At 30.5% G+C, this 24109-nt stretch overlaps 1 protein-coding gene across 1 annotated transcript in view; it reads left to right on the forward strand.

Annotated features, from left to right (window-relative positions):
• Positions 1-705: 705 nt before the first annotated feature.
• LOC144848072 (mitogen-activated protein kinase kinase kinase 13-B-like) overlaps positions 706-24109 on the forward strand; it is a 39404-nt gene continuing 16000 nt past the window's right edge. The window contains exons 1-4 of the mRNA XM_078704748.1: positions 706-862; positions 12436-12659; positions 22889-23118; positions 23548-23731. Coding sequence (XP_078560874.1) covers positions 12517-12659; positions 22889-23118; positions 23548-23731 — 557 coding nt within the window. The 5' untranslated portion in view covers positions 706-862; positions 12436-12516. The remainder of the gene's footprint in view (positions 863-12435; positions 12660-22888; positions 23119-23547; positions 23732-24109) is intronic.

Here is a 24109-nt window from a genome sequence, read left to right on the forward strand (position 1 = left end):
TTGTTTAGGCCTAATGGTAATCTAGAGCCGAGAACTTGACTGGGAACTAATGTATTCAATAAACAGTTTATCATCACCAGCTGAAGGAACACCCACGATCCTAAAGACAATACTTTTCCCAATTTGTGGCATCAAAAAAGAAATAGATTATCAATTATTTAAGAAAAAAGACTATTAGGCCTATGTCTTCGTTTTTGATCAATTAATTTCCAGTAAATAAAACCCTTTCGCAAGTGCGCCCATATCATATTTTATAGAATCATTGCTCTAGAATTATTAGTTATATTAATAAAGAAAAAGTTTTAAAGAAATAGTAGATATACTAGAAAAACAAACTATAAGTATAAGGCCTAACTGCGTTATCTTAAGGCCTGCATTATCATAATGTTGATGCGTTTAAGATTCTCCGAAATCTCGATGCGCGATGAGCAAAAATTAGGTATCTCGTCATTTCTATTTTTAATAATTGACACGTGACTGCCATTACTTTATTTGATTTTTCACCTACACACACTTTTTTCATTGACTATCACATATATTTTATCATAGTATATTAGAACTCGCTTTGAGTGATTTTTGTTTATAATTTTATGGCACATATAGAGATACAAACAACATTGAAAACCAACGTTTTAAAATAGCAAACATATAAAAGTTGTTAATTCAGCAGAGGGTGTAAGGTTGTTACAGATCTGATTTCATTGAAAGAACAAAAATGATGGCAGGCTTCAGGTACGTATAATCCATCTGATGTGTTCGCGATCGCGAAAAATAGGCTAGGCTGGTGGTTGACTTTTCATATGTCACAGGAAAACAATGGGATTTTAAATATCATATCTACAGTTATTTTAAACAATTTCAGGTATGTTCATTTAATAATAATATTGTGATTCTCAACATTTGAAATCATTTCCATTTTTTGTAAAATCCGTGTTGTTTGTTAGGCCACAAGCTGCTTGATGATGAGGCGACTGACACCCAAACTCACGGCCAGGCTTATTAGTAGGCTGGTAGTGTCAGTGTGGATCAGTGTCAGGTCAGCCTAGACCTACAAATTGCACTCCTCACTCAACATATTATGAGGCATAGGTAGGGCCTACTAGCTACTAGGCTAGAAGTATTTAAGTGTGTGTTTTACTCCTGTCGTCAGTTGACAGAAGTTGACTGTACAGTGAAGACAGTGAGTTTGAAAGGCCTGAATTAAGACTTACAATTAAATTAGGCCTAGGGCCTAGGCCTAGGTCCTACTCTGTCTGTATGAATGCTAATTTGCCAGCTAGATCAATCATAACCAATCTTCAATAACATGTCAACGCAAACATACTAGGCATAGGCTAGGCCTAGCTAGGTAGTCAAGTGAATCCAGCATATTATATTTTTAATTTACTGTATAATTTTTAAAATAAAAAATATATTCCACAGCAGTAAGTTGAAGTACTATATAACTTGACTAAAATTGTACTTTGTTCACATTCAAAATACTATATTCTGTTTAGTGTTAATTAATAATAATCAATACAATGGAAAAACAAATTTAATTAACACAAAAAAGAATTCCCAATCAAAATTCAAATTTATTATTTTACAGTTTGTATTTATGTTGAAATATAATTATTCTTAAAAAAAGCATGATATTAGGAAAATGTTTTGTTTAAATTTCAAAAGTAAAACCATACTGTAACAGAAAAAAACACCACCCTATATTTCCCCCACCAAAAATCCCCTTGTAATTGTATACAGTATTGTTAAAAAAAACAATGATTTTTCTGGATGTTGAGTGTAGAAATTATCATTGTTATAACAACGGTGTCAGTTTTCACTTCAATACTACTATAATACAGCAATAAATAATGCTACTACTATTGACGTCATCAAATGATACCCATGGTAATACAATGAATTATTCATTACCTGCCAAATATGGTCATTTGCCATCTATCGCCTCAGGTTTTTCAATAATCGTTGAAGTGGAACCAGTTTACGCATACTTAATTGACAGAGAGGATCGTTCAAGTGTTTCATGTACTGTATCATGTTTTATATTTTTAACTGTATGTTGTTATTGTAAATAAAGGTTTTGAATAAAACTTGAACATTGTATTGAATTGGGGTGGATTGGCAGTTAGTTATGTTGTCTGTTAGTGTTAGTGTGATGTCATCATATAATATTGTAATAAGATTTGTGTTCTCTTTGTGATGGTTTGTGTACAGTAGTTTGACAGCAAGGTCACTTCTGTAAATGTAGGCGTAGTAATTTATTCGAAATATAATTATGATAATATGGTAGCATATTGTCAACATAAAGTATTAAATTTATTATTAATTTAAAAATGGTTATTCAAATTTTCCTATGTACAGTTTGATAATTTTTAAGTAAATTATTTTCATGAATTTAATTTAATGTTAAGTACAAACTACAGTATAATACAGTGATTGAGTTGGCATCTAATTAATTCTATTCAATTGAAAAGTGGTTTAAATAATAAAAAAATTATCTATTCATTATTATTAATTATTACTTAACCTGTTTTCAGATGACAGATTTATTTATCCACAGAATGAAAAGTTTAAGAAGTTTTAAATCAAATTAGTTCATTATTAAAATATGATTGAATAATACTGTATAATAATTGGAAAGATTAAAAATGAAATTTGCAGATAATAACTAAATAAGCCAGTTAAAATTAAGATACGAAAAGAAAAGATTACCATATTATTTTATATATATATATATATCTTTTAAATTGTGAAAGTGGTATTATCATTGAATGTTCATGTTACTTGCTATACTGTATATCAAACCAATGTACAGTATGCTACATACTGTATATACTGTACACAATATTTCTACTGTATATAATGGATTTTGAATTACTTACTTACAACATACAGTAATAATTATTCTTTGTATAACAGTACATGGATTTTGAAATACTTACAATAACATACAGTAAATATTATTCCTATAATCAGTACATGAATTTTGAATTACATACACTACAGTAATTATTAATAACTACATTTAATATTTTATCATGCACCGTACTGTACATCGTGATTCTGTGACATCGTTAGTGTGAAGAGTTTTCAAAAAGACCTTGAATATACTCGCTGAATATTCAATGTGCTGGCTTAATGCATCAACAGCGATTCTAATCAACGAGTTGAACGTGACAACCTGTTCAATACTATACTGCGTAGTGGCTAATGTTTAGATACATACATAATTATTATACGTCAATAGTTAATGTCATTTTGCAGGAGGAATGAACTCTAGAGTATGTAAATTCATGTTTTGTTGGTATTGATAATTATAAATCATGAATAACAATTTTTATTTTTCTACGGTACTATTGTTGTACAGGTACAATCTCCATTTTTAATTTGTAAGTTTACATAAAAGTCTAATTTTTTGATAGCTATATGGTCAAAAGTATGTCAAATTATTTTAAAACCCGGTTTGACAAACATATGACATGTGATATTATACTGATCAAAAATAATTTGCTGTATCCCTGTACATTTTGGGCTCTCCACTGTTGTTAAATGCCAATTCAAATTAAATTAAAAATAAATTTACTGTATTTTTCAAAATAATAACATTAACAATGATATTAAACTAAAATCTTGAGAAAAAGGTACTCTATTGGCAAAGTTTTAATTGTGGGTTCCATCAAGAAACATAATTTTTTTTAAATGTAAATTGAAAAAAAGAAAAAAAATGTTTACACAGTGGTGGTTGGATATCAATCAGAAATCTTCATTTTCTTAAATGTCAAACCATTTCTAATTTTTGAATAATTTATTATTTTTCATAAATAAAATCTGAGTAATCATAATAATACTAATAGTTGGTTTCGTGCGTACCTAATCTTCTGTGCGAAATCTGTCTCGTGAAGCAGTGACTATAAAAAAATAATAAATAGCTTACTGCAGTCACGCAAGGCCCTTTTAATACTCTCATGTGCGCTATAGTTTATGATAGCTGCTTTGTGAAATTAACTACTTTGAGTTTAAGTCAGAGATATTATTAAGCTCAATGGTTAAGTTTAAATAAAACTATGTCATGCAATGTTAAAAGACAAGATAGAGGAGTGACTAGATGATGGTGAATCATACAGTAGTGGCAGATAAATAAGGACAATTTCCAAATTCATGGGTAATTTATTCGCAGTGGACTCTCATTTAAATGTCTATTTCGTGCCTAGCTTACCTGTATAAACCGACTATTGCCGGACGTGCCTGCAACTGCCGCTGCGCCTCAATATTTTTGTCAGGACCCTATAAAGTAGAACTGATCCATACAGCTCCCAGTCTGGGTGGCTGCAGATTCTCTAGGGATCTCAAAAAACATTTTACCACCAGGGGCCCTGGATAATATACATGTACTCTAGAATCCATAGAAACATGGGACAATGGGGACGTGTTAACAATTAAAAAAAAAAAAATTTTTTGAAGAAATCTGCAAACATCTCTGTAGTTCATTAACCTAGCTCACCGCATCATGTCACACCTCAAACTTTCTGTACGAATAATCTGAGGCGATTAATTTTCAATTTAAACAAATAATTTCTTTGGTCAGTTTCCAAGTAAATGACTGCAAAGTTAAACGTAAAATGTTTACTGTGAAAATGCATAATATTATTGTTTAGTTGGACACAAACTTGTTATCCTTAAACTTGACCTGGTAATAGGTGCTGCCTGTCCAGGTAACTGATGTGATAAAGACATCATTTACATACATGTGTTCAAATTGAGGCCAAGAGAGGACTTCTTGGAATATGAAACACTTGGGGCTCAACATGTCTGGTAGGTTTAACAATAACATTCTTTGTACTGGTATAATTTATTATGATCAGACTATTTACTTGGAAATTTCAATTCAAAAATAAATCATGAACAGTTGTAGTTCTAGGCCTAGCATAAAATGAAATTGCAGTTTGGTGTTGTGATGCAAGTCACAAGTGCCAATCACTGTCAACCTGTCATTCATACATCGATACTGTGTGTGGTCTGTTGATAGATGTTGCCACAAACACTTCAGGCATGGTACCACAGAAGATGAGATGAGGAGAATGTCAATAAAAACCCACATGGAGCGGACATGCTGGTTTCCACTTTCTGGTAGTGGGTGAACGGAAGGAATAAGACACGCAAAGATGTAGATAATGATGCCAGTAATTATGATGTATGAACGATAGGATGTTTGTACAGATGAGAAGGATCAAATTTTAATAAAGTATGGAAAAGTAATGGACATACTGATGGCACTAATTATGCAATAATGGCTATAAATAAAACTCACTGATAATATTGAAGACAAGAAACATTTAATACCATATTTTGAAAATGCGTAAATCTTGAAAATAGTACGAAAACTTATTAAATTTATTTCAATGGTGGAAATTACCTTAGATTAATGTTCTCATCCTATAGCTGTTGAGGCACGCTACGCTGTACTGTATATTCACAATTTAACTGCAACTGTATAGTACTGTACTCTCCAGTGTAAATGAAAGTTTGCATACTGTATACTGTGCAGAAGTGGGAACTAATATTTTACAAAAACCAAAGTAGTTCATCCTTCCCAACCCAGCTTACACTAGTACAGTAAAACTGAGCATCCTATTCACCTAAGAGTAACATATCTAGTAGTCTTTTAGTCACATGGTCATTAATTATTTAATCATTAATTAGTTTTTTTATAAATAACTGCCCAAAAAATAAAAATCTTTTAGTTGACCGTATACAGTAAAACATTTGATTTGTTTTTTTGTTAGCTAATATACCTTCAGTATATCTCTATAAAAAATTTCCTAGAAATTGGATGGCATGTTTTGATTAACTGGTAAAGAATAATTGCAACCTACTTTTCAGTATAATATCCACATTGCATTTTTTTTTGCAAAGCTTCGCAAACACATTAGTTACAAATTATCTTTTGTAATTCAATCTTGAGTACACACATATTGCACATAATATTTTAACGAATTCAATTGAGTTGACGTTTTTGTTTAAATTGTTTCTCTTCGAGTATGTTTTTGTTGAGTAGAACGAAAAATCCTGCTAGTTGCTGTATGGACAGTAGCTACAGTATTGTTATATTATAAAACCAAATTCAAGTTTGGTGTGTGGCTCATTTTTTTTCATAAGCAATGTATTTCAATGGTCTTTAGCTGAAGTTGAAGGGCCCAATGAAGGAACAGATTTTTAAAAGAAGAATCTTAAAAAACAATTTCAATAAATTTAAAAATCTGATTGATACTATAGCCAATATACAGTATTTTACATGCTAAAACAGCACAACATGGTATTTAAGTTAAATTTTGACTCTAATGAAAGAAAACTGGTGATGTGAATTATAAATGGCATTCCAGTACAATATAGTGCAAAAGTAATTCAAGGGTGCCTAAATTCCGGATATAGGACATCAAATTAAGATTAGCCCTTTATTTCACCATTTTTAGGCCCTGTACCCCATCCCCTCTCCCTATTTAAAAATTCTGGATCTGCCACTATAATGGCCAAAAAACATCAGATTGTTTTGTTCAACCACGAGGTAATTGATAATGAACTTTCTCCGACCACACACAGGTACCATTTTTTGGGAGTGAAAATTCAGCATAAACAGGACTAATAAAAATTGTTATTTTAATCAACTGATTTTGTTTGTCAATCTGTCTCAGAACACATTTCTAAGAATATGAAAAACTCAGCTGGTTTTCATTAATTATTGTTGCTACCTGTCACAGCCCATTACAGCATTATAAATTTAAGTCTGATATTGTGGTCAGTTTTAAACAACTGTTCACGCCACCCTCTCACACCAGAGGGTGAAACAACAAAATGTGGATGTTTGATTGGTTACCATAGTTACAGATACACTACATGTATTGTGTAACATGGAGAGAGTAAAATTAGTTGGGGTCACTTATCAAATTTCCAAGAAATGGGAGTGTAGACAGTAGGGCATGGGCAGCCAGGTGTTCCAAAATATCATGTGATAATTGACGGATAATTAATTCCAAAAATAAATTATTTACAGTGGAGAACCACTGCAATTAAATGCTGTACTATTTTTCCAATTTGAGTGACACATAAAGTGTTTTTGCTGTCAAGCATATCAGCAATTAACAAAACAACACATTTATTTTTATCATCTAAGTATCTTTTTATCTGATAATTTTTAGATTTTTTATTTTGGTATGTGAAATATGCATTATTATCTAATTAATATTTATCTAGATATTGTGATGGAAAATGTACAGTATGCTACTGTAGGCCTACGTGATGATTGAATTAATTGTATTATTAGTCATGGGGACATTGCCACCAGTAGCCCTTGGCAGATCTAGGATTTTAGGGAAGGGACCTATATTTTGCATTGTAATTAAAAAACTTTTAGGGTAGGGGTTTATTTAATTATAAGATTCTAAAGAACATTAAATTATATTGAAGCAAATTTGATTTAAATTTTTATATTGCAATACAAAAATCTATTAAAAAAATTTGTATTAAATTACAGGTATTGAATTGTTAGCCTATGGAAGAATATAATCATAACAATTGACAGTAGGCCTATGCGTATTAACATGTAATGGGAAAAGCCAGCAACAATGCAAATGAGATAGCTATTTTCAAATTCACGAAGAGGCACATGTCTTAATTGGATAAATTAATTTGCATTGAATAAGGTCACCTGAATATACGGTACATCTACTTAGCAATACTATAATTAGCCGTTCTCTGAAACTGTAAGTAAAGGGTCAATGTATTATAATACTAATATTTGTCCAAATTTTTGTCACAGGCCCTCTTAACAATCGACCTTGCCTTGGAGGCTAGCCGCCAGTTTTATCAGTGAATAGACGGGTACCGAGACAGCACTTCTATTATTGAAAGTTTGCTATCAGCGGCAAGGTCATTTAAAGCCTTTTGATGTTGACGGCAGCTAGCCATAATAAGTGGTTTACAACAGTGTAGGATAATTTTTATCTAGCCCTTTTCATTTATTGATACTTAATGCACGTCCTCTTTGTTCTACTGGTTCTACCTGTGTTTTAGTGGCATTGTTTGCAAATTGTGTGAACTTCTTTAAAATTCTCAGTGTTTTGTAGAGTTGTAAAACTAGATAATATTATCATCCAATTAGTATAGTAATAATGTAAAAAAATTAGCACATCTGCAGTACTTTTAGAGATTCTATACTGACTGTGTATTACTAAGTAGTCTTGTAAAAATAAACAAGATTGGAATTAATCTACTGTTTCTTTATTCATAATTTTGTTTAAAAAAATAACTAACTGTAATTTAAGTTCTTAGGTGATAGACCTATTGCAGCCTTATAATATATAATTAAATTGTTAGGTGAAAGATCTTATTGATGATCTTTATAAAGTACTTTGAGGTTGGCTAATGCAAAAAGGCATATGCCTCAAAGCATCTCGGATACAGTACTACAGTTTAAAAGTGTCCTTTCAATCCATTATGTTGTTTCAGAGCCTTTGAAAAAAAAAACACATTTTGTTTATAAATCAATTAAATCTAAATTTATTCAGAATTGAAAATAATGACATTTTATTATCAAATGGTTTTGATAAAATTGTACGCATTTATTTATTTTTCTTTTTTTATTAATTAAGCATAACACTAAAACAGTGATTAGTAATTTCATCAAATTATGTGTTTACTCATGTATTACATTTTATCAACCCTTTCAGCCTTCTGTTTGTTTGCATAATGACATATGAAAAATACCTATTAAAAACCCCTGCTACTTTTGTTTATGCTCTTCTAAACAAAAGCCTAATATGCAAGGAATGCCCACTATTTGTCTGTAAAACAATCAATAAATATGGAATGCCTACTCTATTTAAATTCCACTGATATGATTCAGATATAGAATTTTGTTATTGAGTGAGCGTCAAAAACAAATAGTATTGTTGTAATATTGACTCCACCCATTTTCAGCCTGCATGAGCAGACTAGAATGATTTGTGTTGGCCGAGGTCATTGTTAGCAGTAATGCTCAGTGAAGCAAATCCTGAGTACAAAGGTCATTGATTGTGTTGGCCAGTGCTGTGTATATATTTATTATAATTATGTGACGAGTTGTGAAGACATACAGTTGCTGCATGTGCTTTGCTAGCCTAGGTTGTCATCTGCTTAAAATAAATTGGATTCATACTCTTATATTTTGTGTACTTAGATGATTTTAAATAGGTAAGTTTTAATAAAGTATTTAATTACAGTATAAAAGCTCGTACACAGTATACTGTAGCATGTAAATTTTTTATTGTTGTAGGAATATTTTGCCAATATCAATAAGGATGCCTTTTAGTTTGACAGTCAAGTATGTTGCAATGGGAATCCGTTGAAATTTCAGGTCATATTTTCAGTATTTACAATTTACATACAATTGTTGTACACTATTAAATATTAATTAAATAACTATCTTGTCTGTATTGATGAAAAAAAAAAATTGGATTATTTAAATTAATAGTTAGGCCATATTTTTTATTATTTACAAAAAAAAATCTTTCCCAATAATTATTAATAGATAATAATATCATAATTTCTATGTTTTATTACAGTACTGGGATTGATCCCAGTACTATAGGTAATTCCTTATTTTATTATTATAACTTTGAATTTAAACTGTAAAAATTCATTTCATCATACTGATCGACCTTTGTAATACCAGGAGAGCCCATACCAGGATGCAATACATAGTTTGTTTGCTATGATTGTGAAATGATCGGTTGAAACTAGCTACTGTATGTATGCAGTGGGGTATCACATTCCTACATTTAAAAAAAAGCGAGATGATTTTCCACTTTGAAATAAATAAATGAACATCCACCCCACCCCCAAAAGTCAAACAAATAAAACTTAACTTAATAATTCAATAAAAATGAAACAAATTTATTAATGGATTTTTAATTGTAAGAAATGTTATTAATATTATAAATGAATCTATTACCAATACTACAAAATTCATTACCTAATTGAAAGAGCTGAATTTTGATTTTCAGTATCGTTGGTTCAGATATTTCACTGTGTAAAACAGATTAAATTTTTTATGCTTGAATTAGAATATTATTTATAAGATGTCACCTGAAAATCAAATGTGACATTTTAAAGCAAATTTTTACATAAATACTGCGATCAGAAAATGTGGTTAAATACAGTAATAATAATAATGGATAAATAAATTGGATTTGTGGGTTTTATTGTTGGTTTTAATAAAATGCTGTCTTATTTATCAACTAAATTGCAAATATTGTGTAGTCATTTCAAAAATTATTTTAAAAAAATACAGTACAGTACATACATTTTAATTTGTTCTTGCTTTTTTGTTAAAAATATTATTTTGTTGAATTTATTAAAATAAATAAAAGACCCATCAGCATTTTTAGTTTCATTTTGCTTTTGGATTTTTTTCTGTTCTACGTAATTTTCTAAGTATTTCTTTTATTGCTTTCAGCAATACCACCAATAACACTATATTTATTATAGAGCTCAATTCTTCTTAAATCTCCTTCTTAATATTTAAAATGCTATCATATCTATTTTCTTAGTTTATACTAACAGACAGATTCAACATACATTTTGAATTTAGTGATACTAATTAAAGATAACTAGACCATCCGCTTGAAGAATGAGTTTTCTCTGAAAATCTGACAGTTCTCCGATTTTTAGTATTAAATTACATAGCTAATAGTGAATTTAAAAATTAAGTAAAATGTGATGTATTTACTAATTGTAATAAATGTGAATTTCTGAGAATTTTTCAGCTGTTAAGAACTGTGTATGATCATTACGTTTTAGAATGGCGCACTTGAGGCCTAAGCCACTGGCGGTGAATAAAAACATACATAGTGTTCCTGTAGAGTCTTTAGCGTACAGTAGATTATGTACAGTACCTATTTAATTTGATGAACAGGGTAACATTGTCATTGTGAGAGTTGAGAAAATGTACATAATACTGTGAACTCCTGTAACATACTGTAGGAAACCTGTATTGAATTCTGTTATCTGTACCGAACTATATAGTTCTATCTAGTCATGATAGAATAAGTATTATTAAGTGATTTATAATATGGCTGTATTTTCGCAGCCATAAAAAAATCCAATAAAAAAAAATAAGGTAAGCATGATCAGACATTACCGAACAACCAAGAACCCAATCACAACACGATTTGTGCTTCAGGTCAAAGGTTAAGAATTATTGCAGTTAACTGTATTTGATTTGAATGATATACAGTAATTATCGGTTAATTTTTCTCGGGTGGAATCGGTTAAACTGTATCTGTTAATTATCGGTTAATTTTTGGCTGCGGAAAGACAGCCTACTGTACTGTAGGAGGTTGTGCATGGTTTTCTGAGGGTTGAGTTGTGAAATCTACAGTATTCCCACCCCCCTCCCCCCCCCCCCCCCCTCCAAAATGACGTTTTAGCATTGGTACTGTATTGCAACGTACTGTATAGAAACATGCTATTTTTAATAGATTTAATTGCAATTCAATTGGTATTGGTAACATGATTTCAAAGCTTTTTAATGGAGTTAAATTTCATGTACAGTAGTTGACTATATTTAAATGGTTATTACAATCACTGTGACCTGGTTATATTGATTACAAAAATAAGGATTGTATTTTTACAATATCTACAAATGAAAAATGTATTATATTTTTAGAAACACAATAAATGCCATTCCATAAGTAATGTTGTACTTTGAACTCTTCATAAATGTTTTATGTGATTGTGAACTATTACATTCCATAGTAACATTTTAATATCTCATCAACAGTTAAATTTAGTTCCCAACTGTATACAGTATCTTATGACCAGTATTAAAAGAACAATTCCCAGGGTAGGCTTTTGACCAATCAGCTTTGTGTTTATATGATAGGGTTAACGAACTTGCAATTATGTAGAATAGACTCAAAATAAACAATTTTTTTTATAAATCTAATGCTACTGTACGTACTTACATAGTTGTGTGTTGTTTGTTTAGAAGTCATTGACCTAGTAATAAGGAGAAGATATTATAATTTAATAAGTAAAGCTTGGTTCCCACTAGGACATAACACAAATACGTAAACGTAAAGCTAAAGTTTGAATAATTCATCGACTGTGATTGGTTAACTAACTTACGTTACGTAATTGTGTTGCGTCTTTAGTGGGAACCAAGCTTTACAATGAAAATACATTTGAATAGAATTTTATTAGTGTTTAATATTCTATTAAACCGAATGTAAAGTTTACTAATATTTAATAATAATACGTTTTATTGTTTTACAATTTCCCGATTGAAAGAAAAGAAATTATATTAAACCAAATTAAACAAATGCTTTTTTAAAAAATTTTAAATAAAATTTAATCAAAGTAAATTCTAATTAAATTAACATTTTGATAATCTTATTTCCACAGATTATAGATCTTACAGAAGCAGCCATACTATGTTGGATATACTGTAAACACGGCTTCATTCAAACGCAAGTTACATCAACAATGGCCTCTGCCACAACGTTATCAATCACAGACCGCAACAGTTTACCAAGGGATATACCAATGAACAGCCGAAATAGCCCAGCCAAACTGAATGTTACTAAGAATATCAATGCTAATGTTGGCACAGGAGAATTTACAAACAGGTAAGTTAGTGTACACGATTCATACTAATTATTCTTCACATAGTAAAAATGTATAGTGTGAAATAGGTCTCGAGAAACCAGGTACTGTAATGTTTATACTGTATTTTGAGACTCCAAAATGCTGTATAGACTTACCCCAGGGTAGTACCCCAGGTAGTAAGTACAGTACTGTACCTGTACAGTACTTCAAATCCAACAAATACTGTATTCGTTTCGTTTCGTTTATTAAACAATTCTCTACACATACAAAAAAATACAAGATGTTACAATTACATAGTAAAAAGCATTAAAGTTAATTACTGTAATTTCAAGAAATACTGTACAGTACTTTCATAAATATTTTCACTCACTAAACATAAATAATGAAATTACAATTGAAATTATACATGATATCTGAAATTATTTAATATTAAAGTACAGTTAGAATGTTTGTTTAATTTCTATAAATACAGTTTTACAGTAATTAGATAAATTAGATTATCACTACATAACTAATAAACTGATTTAATTATAAATGATTGTACTGTAATATGAAATTACATTACAGAATATATACACACTTATTTTATCAGTATGTATTGTATTTGTAATTCCGAAATAAACTCTTCCTGTTCGGTGTTTAAAAACCGATAATTATAGAACCCTGTACTATGGCTGACCATCTGACAGATTAACATAACGGCGAGTTATAAAGTAATTTCATGTCAATACTGAGAAAATAATCCGGTTGAAAATGCGATCAAATGGCCGAACCCATTTTTAAATGAGGTTATTACCTGGATACTGTAGATATATATGGCCAAGAAATCAAACCAGGATAGTTGACCAGTTTCATGCAATACGTGTAGTGCTCTAAGTTTACTCTAGGCTAAACTAAATTATACATGCTAATCTATTCTACATTGAAGCCTAATTCCATATTCTTGTAGTGTGGTAATACAGTACTCGCTTGCAGAAATGGCTCTCCCGTAACATGTTAAAGTTAATATTATCGTGCTATTATTATGATTTGTCGAATACGAAACAGAAAAGAGTTTATTTTTAGTTAAGGCCAATTCACACAGATGAGCGGTCTAACAGTAATAAAAATATAGAATCTGTGTTATTCCTTATGCCAATTTACACACAACAAATCTTATTAATTGTGTATGTACAGTAAAACAGTTTAGTAAATACTGTAGTATAATATATAGTATAATAATATGTATAGTACTGTATTATTCAAGTGGGACATGGCATTGCAGTACTGTTTCTGATTCTATACATTAGCTCAGTGGACAATTTGATACATTGATTGTTACTAATCAATACATTACATTACCTTTATACTAATTTTATTATTATAGTTTGATTTGTTGTGTTCCAAGACAGATATGACACCTCAACCTGTTGTTTGAGTGAAAAGTAACAATATTGTGTTCTGTAATGTACCTAGTTGTTTATGAGTGGGTTCTCAACTCTCTCTCCCAGGGGGGCTATTTCTTCCCCTGTCCCATTGCCTCAGGTCACACGTGTCCTTTTCAACTCTTTTAGAACAAGCAAAGCATTGTTGTTTATTGCTTAATTCTAACTTCAATTACTGGTCGTAGAAATGATTTATTATTCGTGTTGTCTTAGATTGCTTTACAATGTGAAATAACAACACACAGGTATTCTTGCTTTATTTTCTGTTAAGTTGTTGTACATTTGTGTAGCTGTCAATAATATTCTATTCACTGCAATTGTTCTGTTGTTAAATCATTGTCACAAAAATTTGCAATCGTAAAATGATTTTAACAATGCTTTAAAGCACCTACCGTGTATTATGTATTTGAATGGTTTTAATATCTGAAAAGTTTTTAGTAGCATTTTATTTTTTGTAATAAGAATTGATAATTGCAAGATTAAATAGATCTGAAATCTTTGTCTTTTGTGTACAGTTTAGTGTGGATTATATGGAGCAACCGCAAATTTTGTGGTGACTGTTCACGAGTTTGCACGATTGTTTAACAAACAATGCAATCGCATCCTAGTTGCCTTGCCTCGATTTAGCGAGATTTACTGACAAAGAAAGTATTGTTAACAGTTCACCCTGTCTCACGGTTTCCCCTGTCTCTAATTGACACATTAACAAAGATACAATAATTGAAAATAAAATGTATTATAATTATATAGGTTACGATTTCAAAGGGCATTATGCTCTTTGAAAATATTTTTTTTAGATACTGTCACATATGTTAGAATTCTTTTGTCCTTTAATTGTTAGTGTAGTTGTTGTACAGGGTGGTAAATTAATTGTATTACAAGAAGACTTACAGTAATAATAATACAGTTAATTTAAAAGCTATTTATCTGAACAATTCATTGTTTTGACCCATGTTCACCTCTAGTAAAATGGGTCAGAGGTCAAACCTACAGTACTTCTTGATTGTACAGTACTATAGCCCAGATGTCCCTGGAACATGCATTAAAAAGGTCTTTTAAAAGGTTATTCATCTGAATTGAAATGCACAGTATTGTCCCATTAAAACATTTTAACCACTATACTAATTTTCTCTGTTTCAGTAAACAAATTATGTTTATTCATTATCATATCATCTAAATTCATTAGACTACAGAAGGTCCGTCATATTTAAAATAATCTATTGAGTTGGCTTTCAGTATTCAAAAATTAAATACTGTTTATTAAGCAACATTTTTGTTCAATAAATCTAAAAAATATGAATGAAATTGTAATTTAGATTGAACAGATACAGAGAGGTCATAAGAATTACAGTAAACAAGGAATTCGAAAAAAAATCCATGATAAAAATACATACAGTACTATACAATAAACATACTGTACATTATATTATTTTCTTGTTGAGCCTACACTGTCAATAATAAACAGGACATGTACAGCAGTTTTCTATAATTACTAATGCTAGTTTTGATCAAGCTGTCAAAATCCAATTTATTAACCCAAAGGAATTGAACATAATTGATTCCAATTATTTATCTACCCCACAAACCAGCCTTGTGCCTTGTGGAAATACTACCTGCCGGCTTCAGGCAATGCTGAAGAGTCAGCACGAGACGGATAGTCACATGATAGGATCACCTGCAGAGGAACGGGGACTTTGAGCCGAGATAGGACACATCAATCATAACAAGCGGCCTGGTACGCCCACCCTTTATGACTCATCCCTTTGGCTATTATAAACCTGCAACAAAATGTCACCTCTTTATAATGTACCCAACAAAATATGTACTATTGTACTGTATAGTAGTATAGTGGGTACACTACAATAATAATTGTTAGGGAGTTCTAAATTTGTCAAAAAGAAATATAAATAATTTAAATTTAAATATTTAAATAAAAATAAACAAAAAAAAAGGGTATTTTTTGTTGAGTTGCTCATTCATATAATAGTTTAGTTCAAATGTTTCCTTACATCGATATTTTTAGTTGTAATACTTCTGCTTTTAATGTCATTTTTAATAATATATAAATCTGTTTGTTTCCTTGTTCTTTTTTTATGTAAATCAAATTTATATTTTATGCCGATTCTGTATTGGTGTTTTTCTTTACAGTACACTGTTGGATCGTGAATAAATAAATAAATAAAAATAAATAAATAAATAATGTTTTTATTTATCTTATTTAATTATCTCCAGTAATTGTAATTTATTATATTCCTAATTTTCTGACCTATATTTATTTATAATTCTTTCAATTTCTTCAAATATTTATAAAATAAAAAATGTGCATGAAGGAAAATAAAATATTTAAGATTATTTAAAAGTTGATGTTCAAAAAATTGACATTCAATTATTTTTTAATTCATAATACAGGGTAAATAGAATATAATTCCCAATGCTATTAAAAATCTACTAAATACTAAATATTAATAAATTGTTTAAAGACGCCGATTAATATTTGTTATCAGAAAGCAGTATGGCATTTTACCACAAACACATAATTCGTCATATTTTGATAATGTGTGTATGTGACAAACATTAATAAGCTATGATAATGTTATTATTTAGTTGATAATGTAAATAATATTTGTTTTCACAATTTTTTTTAAACGGCTATTTGTTAATTATATTGAAATGATAATGACATTTCATTATGACAATTTGTGTAAAAAGGGGGTTTACTACACAACAAAAATATCAATGTTAGTGGTGATGAGTCAGACAAGGGCAGTTTACATTTAATCTTCTTAGCAAATCTGCTAACCTGTAAGTACTGTATTTATATAAGGATAAGACAAAGGTCAAATAGTAAAGTTAAAAAAAACAATAGGGGTAACCTGTTTGCAGGTATGTTTGTAATGCTTCACTTCCTGTTGTTTTGAAGTACATATTGATTTGCTTGTAATCTTCTTAATTGATGTTCCGAAAAGGGATAAAGATTTCCGAAAAAGAGATTTAAAGACGTTTAGAATAATGGAGGCGGCAACTCTAGGGTTAATTAGCACCAGTAGACTGTTTTTTGTGGTTAAGTCGGAGCTGATCAGTTGACTCGAATTTCATCTTTCACTTTGATGTTTACTATAAGCAATTAAACCTTGGCGTTGTTTTTGTCGGTGTGATCATTGAATCTTAACCGTTTGACTGTCATTTAGAGGGGTGTTGCTTAAAATGCACTAGGGGGCTTTTTTCCACCCCTTTGATTGATCAGTTATAGTTATTACCAAAGAGGTGCCGATTGTTTATTCTAGATTTCAACCTGATCGTCCAGATGATACATAATATTTAACATCTGTTCGGTGTGTTTGTAACAAGTTTTTATTTCAAAGTGTCTGTCAAATTGTTCCATAAGGAGGTGATATGGACAATTTATTAAACAGTAGTAAACTGGTAGAGACAATAAAAGAATGTTGTATTGTACTACAGGAATAAAACTTTTTCATTTTTTTTATTTGTACAGTATGTTTGATTATTATACATAAAATAGGTTCCTGCTGAATGTATGCAATGAGGGTTTTTCCTTTTTTTAAAATTGATATTTATATTCCATTCCCTTTGACCTGTACAAAGGAAATATAACCTAAGAAAATGACCTACATTACATCGACTAAGACTAGTACTGTAAAGTACAGTGGAACCTCTATTAAGGGGACACTTAATAAGAATCTCCAGAATAGGGGTTAGAATGTACATACTGTAGTATTAAAAACATACTGTACAGTAATTGCCTCTCCTTCATTTCACAATAAAGTGGCCCGTAGTATGAATAACCATTTAATATAATAGTATCTCATAATAATGTCCCCTGAACTAAATATTATTATCAATATCTAGAATAAGAGTGTCTGCTGAATAGGGGTGTCTCAAAGGAGTGGTTCTACTGTACTGTACTTTAGTACAGTTTAGACCAGCAATGGCTGAATCTAAATCTAAAATATGAAGCAAATTTTGATATAAAAACAATGAAAGTGGTAATTAATACTTCTAACAATACAATCTAGACATCAAGTCTATTATTAAGTACCACCTTTTGTATTCTACTTTACAGACACATCCAACCAAAATTGACTTAGACCTTTCCTAACCACAAGTGTTGTACACAGCCATTGAAGACAATTAAACAACTATTAAACAAACAAATTGAGCTTATTCTATGCCAACAAAATACTAAGCCAACAAAATACTAACTTTCCACAAGGACGATGATACATTCTATAAAATAAATAGAAATAGTATAGCAACTAGCAAGTTTATATATTGACCGGTATGTAATCATCATTAATTGTAAAGTAAAAAGAGGCTAACTTTATGATAATTTGTATAAAACCACTGTGTGTATAGAAAATTTAAACAAAGTAACAAAACGTTAAATGAAAGTATCACCCCTACCACTTGTAACAGGTGATTATGAATAATGTTTAATACAGGTGGACGAATGGTCCATCACAGGTGGACAAGGATGACAAGATATAAATGTCATCTTCTAATCATCCTCTGATTCACACGCTAACTATCTGCTGCGAGTGACGCATCATGTGAACTATGCGAGACCCTGTTGGTTTGACAGTCATAGTGATGCCGATGACGTTCTAATTACTCTTGTCACCGTTGTTGACAATTATAACAGTTTGTGACATTTAATACCTTAGTGTTGTTTTACCCCAACTTGTTGTCATCTTATTAGAATATTATGCACTTAGTTAAAGGTTAAATAAAGTCTGTCCAGAGATTTGCATCAACATCAATAGATAAATGTTCTTATTATTCGCGAAGTTATAGTCCGGAGAACAGAATTATTACAAAACATTAACAGTGGAAGCTATTAGTAATTACTTCCGAAGACTGAAAAATGGGCATTTACAAATGGACATATGCACACCCCAAGAAATATTTCTTGTTTAGTATTCTCTACAATACAGTACATGTTCAATTCAATAACCTCACTAGCACCATTTCAGGTTAAAGGTTAAACATTTAACGGCATACTGTAAGCCTAATTGGAGGGATGTAACAATTCTGTGGAAAATATACACATTTACGTTTATTATACCTGTATATTTAATTCTCATCATAAAAAACATTAAACATTGGCTTTTATCTAGGTCAATATTAGCTTGTTGCACTCCTCCCATTAATGTTTTACTGAACAGCCAATCAGCAGCAAGAACCTTCATGTTAATATCTATAGAAATAAATTCTGTAAATATGATACAGTAGATGGTAAATGTCGTATGACCATTGAGAAAATGGTATAACCCATCTGGCAATTTCCCTCCACTTTAATTTATTCAGAATATACTGTACGAGATTTGAGAATTTATTTTCCATTTTGCAATATTGTACTTATGTCACTCACATACAGAGTAATGTATTTTTAAAATACCATATAATAACCATGAATTTTATAAATTTATATAACCATTTAGTGTACTGTAATTCTTGTTTTTCCAACTGATGAAGTTTAAAATACTTTATACTGCAACTGTAATTAATTCAATTACATTTTTAAAAGATTAAATTAGTATTAATAATAAATATTTTAATAGATGAATACAATCTGTATTAAATATTTCAGTGTGCATTTCACTTGCTTCTAGCATTGGCTGCGTGCCAATAACACGGTCATGAATATTCATGTTATTCTGTTGATTGCAAATTGGGTGTTTGTTGCAAGAAATGTTTCCAATATTCAACAAAAAAAGTGTTTGACATTTACAATAAGGAATGACGTTATTTGAATAAAGTAATCAAATTGAACTTTGCCTTACTACAGTAATCTTCTAAACTCTAAGTGTATTGTAATATTTGATTAAACCTTATTAATTACAGTACAACTACTGTAGTGTAGTAATACCACTCTTTTATACAGTACCAATAAAATACAGTATATGCAACTGACCATGGGACTGTGTCCTCTAAATGGGGTCCACTCAAAAAATAATTATTATTAATAATTCATAGACTAATGAACAATTTTAATGTATTCAATTCTGTGTAAAATATAATTAAAAATGTTGTAAAAACTGTAAACACACTAGGAGATGATACTCTAATCTTTTGATATCAGTAAGCTTTTTGTCTTCCAAAAGTGAATTTTTTTAGATCTATGGCTTTACGTCCTATCTGAAGGATGAGGCAATGACAGTAAAACATTTACGACAGACAGGTCTCGAACCCATGCCTTTTACTAATCCGATTCTTTTCCATGACATCATGTTTTGCTCTCAACGCCATATTGTTCTTCTGTATTTACAATACTGTAAGTGTATAAATATCTAGGGCTTAACTGATTACAATTGGCAAACAATATAGCTGTTAAATGACGTGATAGTTAATGCCATATACAGGGCAATCTATTTATGTATAGGCTATCAAATTTATAATATGAGTTTCTGTTTACATAGCTTGTGTCATAAACACAATGGTTAAAAACAGAGTAGAAAATGTTCCTGAATTGTATTATTACTAGTATACTGCATTATAGCAGAAACCGTTTTTAAGGTCTACTGTTGCTAACATCCACATTAATTATGTCAATGCCAACAAAATAGATGTTATGAGATTCGTGATGGTGATTTCATGATAAAGTATAATTAATTTCCAAATATAAAGTTCAGCAATTATATGTTGACGTCAAGATTCTAACATTTACTAGGGTTTCGTAAGGTGGGTCATAACAATAAAATTAAGATTTGTAGCAAATTTAGGTTCGATCACTGCAGCACTCAACTAACCTAGCTAAACCAATTATATCCATGATGTTGGGATGCTAAACATGATAGGCATACAGAAGCACTGTTACATCAGTATTGTTTAGCTAAGCGATGCAATCATACGCAAAGTAACGATAGAGTTATCGATAAGGCGTCATGTAAACGACAAGCTAGGGATGCAACAGTTTTAAATTACAAATGTAAAAAAAGTTGAGTGTAATATATAACAGTTCGTTTAACCATGATTATATGTGACAGTTTGGATGGAAACGAAAAATTTGATAATTATATCGCACAGAACTTCACAGCGAACATGCTGGCATTGAGAGAATTCGGAGAAACAAATTATATATATATTGTTAATAGTGTTCTACAAGCGTAGATAAATCAAATAGACAGATAGAGAACTAATGTGAAGCCAAACTCAACTATAAGATATTTATGAGATTACAGAATCACATGGCAGCTGCAATTGGTTTATTTAAGGCCACATGTTGACGGGATCTTCTGGTTCACTAGTCGTGCCTTACAAGATTTGCCTATGGGATTTTAACAAAGTGATTTCAAACGACAATCGATCTTGGTTGAGGCTTTGGAGACCATTATAGTTCTACATTTACCTATTCTTGCATAAAGTCTTAAGATGAATTTTTAAACTATGCATATTTTATGGATGTGTGAATTTGAGCACGGTGCGAATTTAAAGTTATTGATTTGACAGGGATGTCGTACGACGATGATAATGTGTTAGGATGCACTACTGTTAAATGACTTAAACTTACAGTGAAACAAATGAAAAAAGTCTGCTACCAAATAATAATAAATGTATGCTACCAAATAATAAACGTACGCTACCAAATTATAAATGTACGCTACCAAATGTTAAACGTATACTACCAAATGATAAATGTATGCTACCAAATGATAAATGTACGCTAGTGTTACCAAATGATAAACATACTGTACATGCTACACTACCAATGATAAGCATACGCTACCAAATGATAAATGTACGCTACCAAATGATAAATGTACGCTACCAAATGATAAATGTATGCTACCAAATGATAAATGTATGCTACCAAATGATAAACATACTGTACATGCTACACTACCAATGATAAGCATACGCTACCAAATGATAAATGTACGCTACCAAATGATAAATGTACGCTACCAAATGATAAATGTACGCTACCAAATGATAAACGTACATAGCCGGACACATGTACATACATAGTACAAAATAAAAATTAGATATTGTATTATTGACACAATAATAATAAGTATGTTTGTTATAACTACTGTAGATTGTATCAATTTAAGCCAGATAAGCCATTCGACACGTTCGAACAAAATCTAATAATACAATATAACATATTTTAGTACTTGCTTTTTTTTTGTACCGTAGTTTGTTTATTATGTATAGGTCATGTGAGGCCTTCTGGCACTTAACCTAGCTATCTACACAAATGTGATTTAATCGGTTTTGACATAACTTTTTTTTTTAGAATAAAAAGCATACCATATGCTTTAAGTTGTTATTGTGCTGCCTGTAATAAATGTTTGCTTTTAAAAAATAAAATAAAACATTTTCCTATTTGTCATTCAGTTAGTGGCGGTAATTATGTTGTTGGGTTCGATTGAATAAAATAAAATGAATAAAAATGAATAAAAAAAATTTGAAACAAAATAATATATCAAGATAAATGTTCTATCACTTAATTTTTGGAAAGAAAAAAATACAGTACAGTAAAAATCCCTCCTTTGCTATTCCTCTATTCAGGGGATGTTACTCCTATTATGGGATACTTTTTCTGTAAAACAAATAATCATTACCGAATGTTTTAACACATTTGGCCAATTCAGGAGATATCGCTAATTAAGGACATTTTTAAAGTGACATTCAGTTAGGTCACAAAGGTGTCCCTTCGATAGGTTCTACTGTAGTGGCAGCTATATTAAATTTAACAGTAGTGCAAATTATATTTTATGTACAGTAGTCCCATCTACTGTACCTACTTATGTACAGTATATATTATATAAAACTGAATTTTTAAATTTGTTTTTATTTCACAGTGTGCTTTCTTTGGAGGATGGGGAAGACATTGACCTTAGTTCACCGAGACCGATTATAAAATCAGAGACGATGCCGCCCCCAACTAATAACAACAATGCATTAACCAGTGGCGTACAGGTATCCATAAATGGAAATCAACGGCGTGGGTTCCTGCAGGGCCTGTGGGGCTGCCTTCGACCAGTCTGGACAATTATTGGCAAAGCAGCAGTAGCTGAGAAGCTTGCCCGAGGTCAGTATGGAGATTCTATTGATTTCGATAAAACGCAAAATATGACTAAACAACTATTAAACGTTTATCAATTTATGAATTAAACAGAATTAAACTAAAATCAAAGTATAATAAAAATATTTTAATTTTAATAGAAATTGTGTAAAGATTTTATACTTGCTGGTTGCATCAACAAAATGTTACTGTAGTAACTTCAATCCGAATAATGTTGACATTGATCCCTTAATTGTAAATTTATGTGAACTTGCTGTATTGTTTCCATTTTTTAGTTTTTCTCAAAATGATAATATGATAAATATTGAAATACTTAATGTGTGTGTTTCAGCTGTCTTATTAAAAATTTCAAACATTTTATCAGAAATTTATATTTCATATATGAAAATTGTAATGTCATGGTTAAATTTGAATTTTTTCCTTAAATGTTTATAGATGATTGGGAGATACCATTTGAAGATATTCGAGGTCTGCAATGGCTAGGCAGTGGTGCACAGGGAGCAGTGTTTCTGGGCACGCTCAGAGGCCATCAAGTTGCAGTAAAGAAAGTACGAGATGAGAAAGAGACGGATTTAAAACACCTGAGGAGGTTAAATCATCCAAATCTAGTTGCCATCAGGTACTGTATGAATGTGTGTTTAATCAGTATCAGAAAAAATGGTTAAAACATTTCATTTTATACGAAACCAATTCATTTACATGGCAATAAGCAGATTTACTGTAAAAATACTATATGCAAAAGCACAATCCTACACATTTTTACATAAACTGTCTAAATTTAGTAATATATAATTATTAGCCATATAATTTAATCTTCTTCCAATTTCTTCAAAGTCTCTAGACTAATGCTTGTTAGAAACATTTTTGTTTCAGTCAAACATTTGACAATTCTCAGCCAACAGATCAGGCTAGCTAGTACTATCAACAGCCATTCAGAACATATAAGTCATCATCATCAGTTTGTGTAGTATTTAAATTTCAAAAATATTTTTAATTT

The sequence above is a fragment of the Antedon bifida genome, chromosome 1, assembly GCF_963402885.1.
Source record: "Antedon bifida chromosome 1, ecAntBifi1.1, whole genome shotgun sequence".
NCBI classification, from domain to species: Eukaryota; Metazoa; Echinodermata; class Crinoidea; order Comatulida; family Antedonidae; genus Antedon; species Antedon bifida.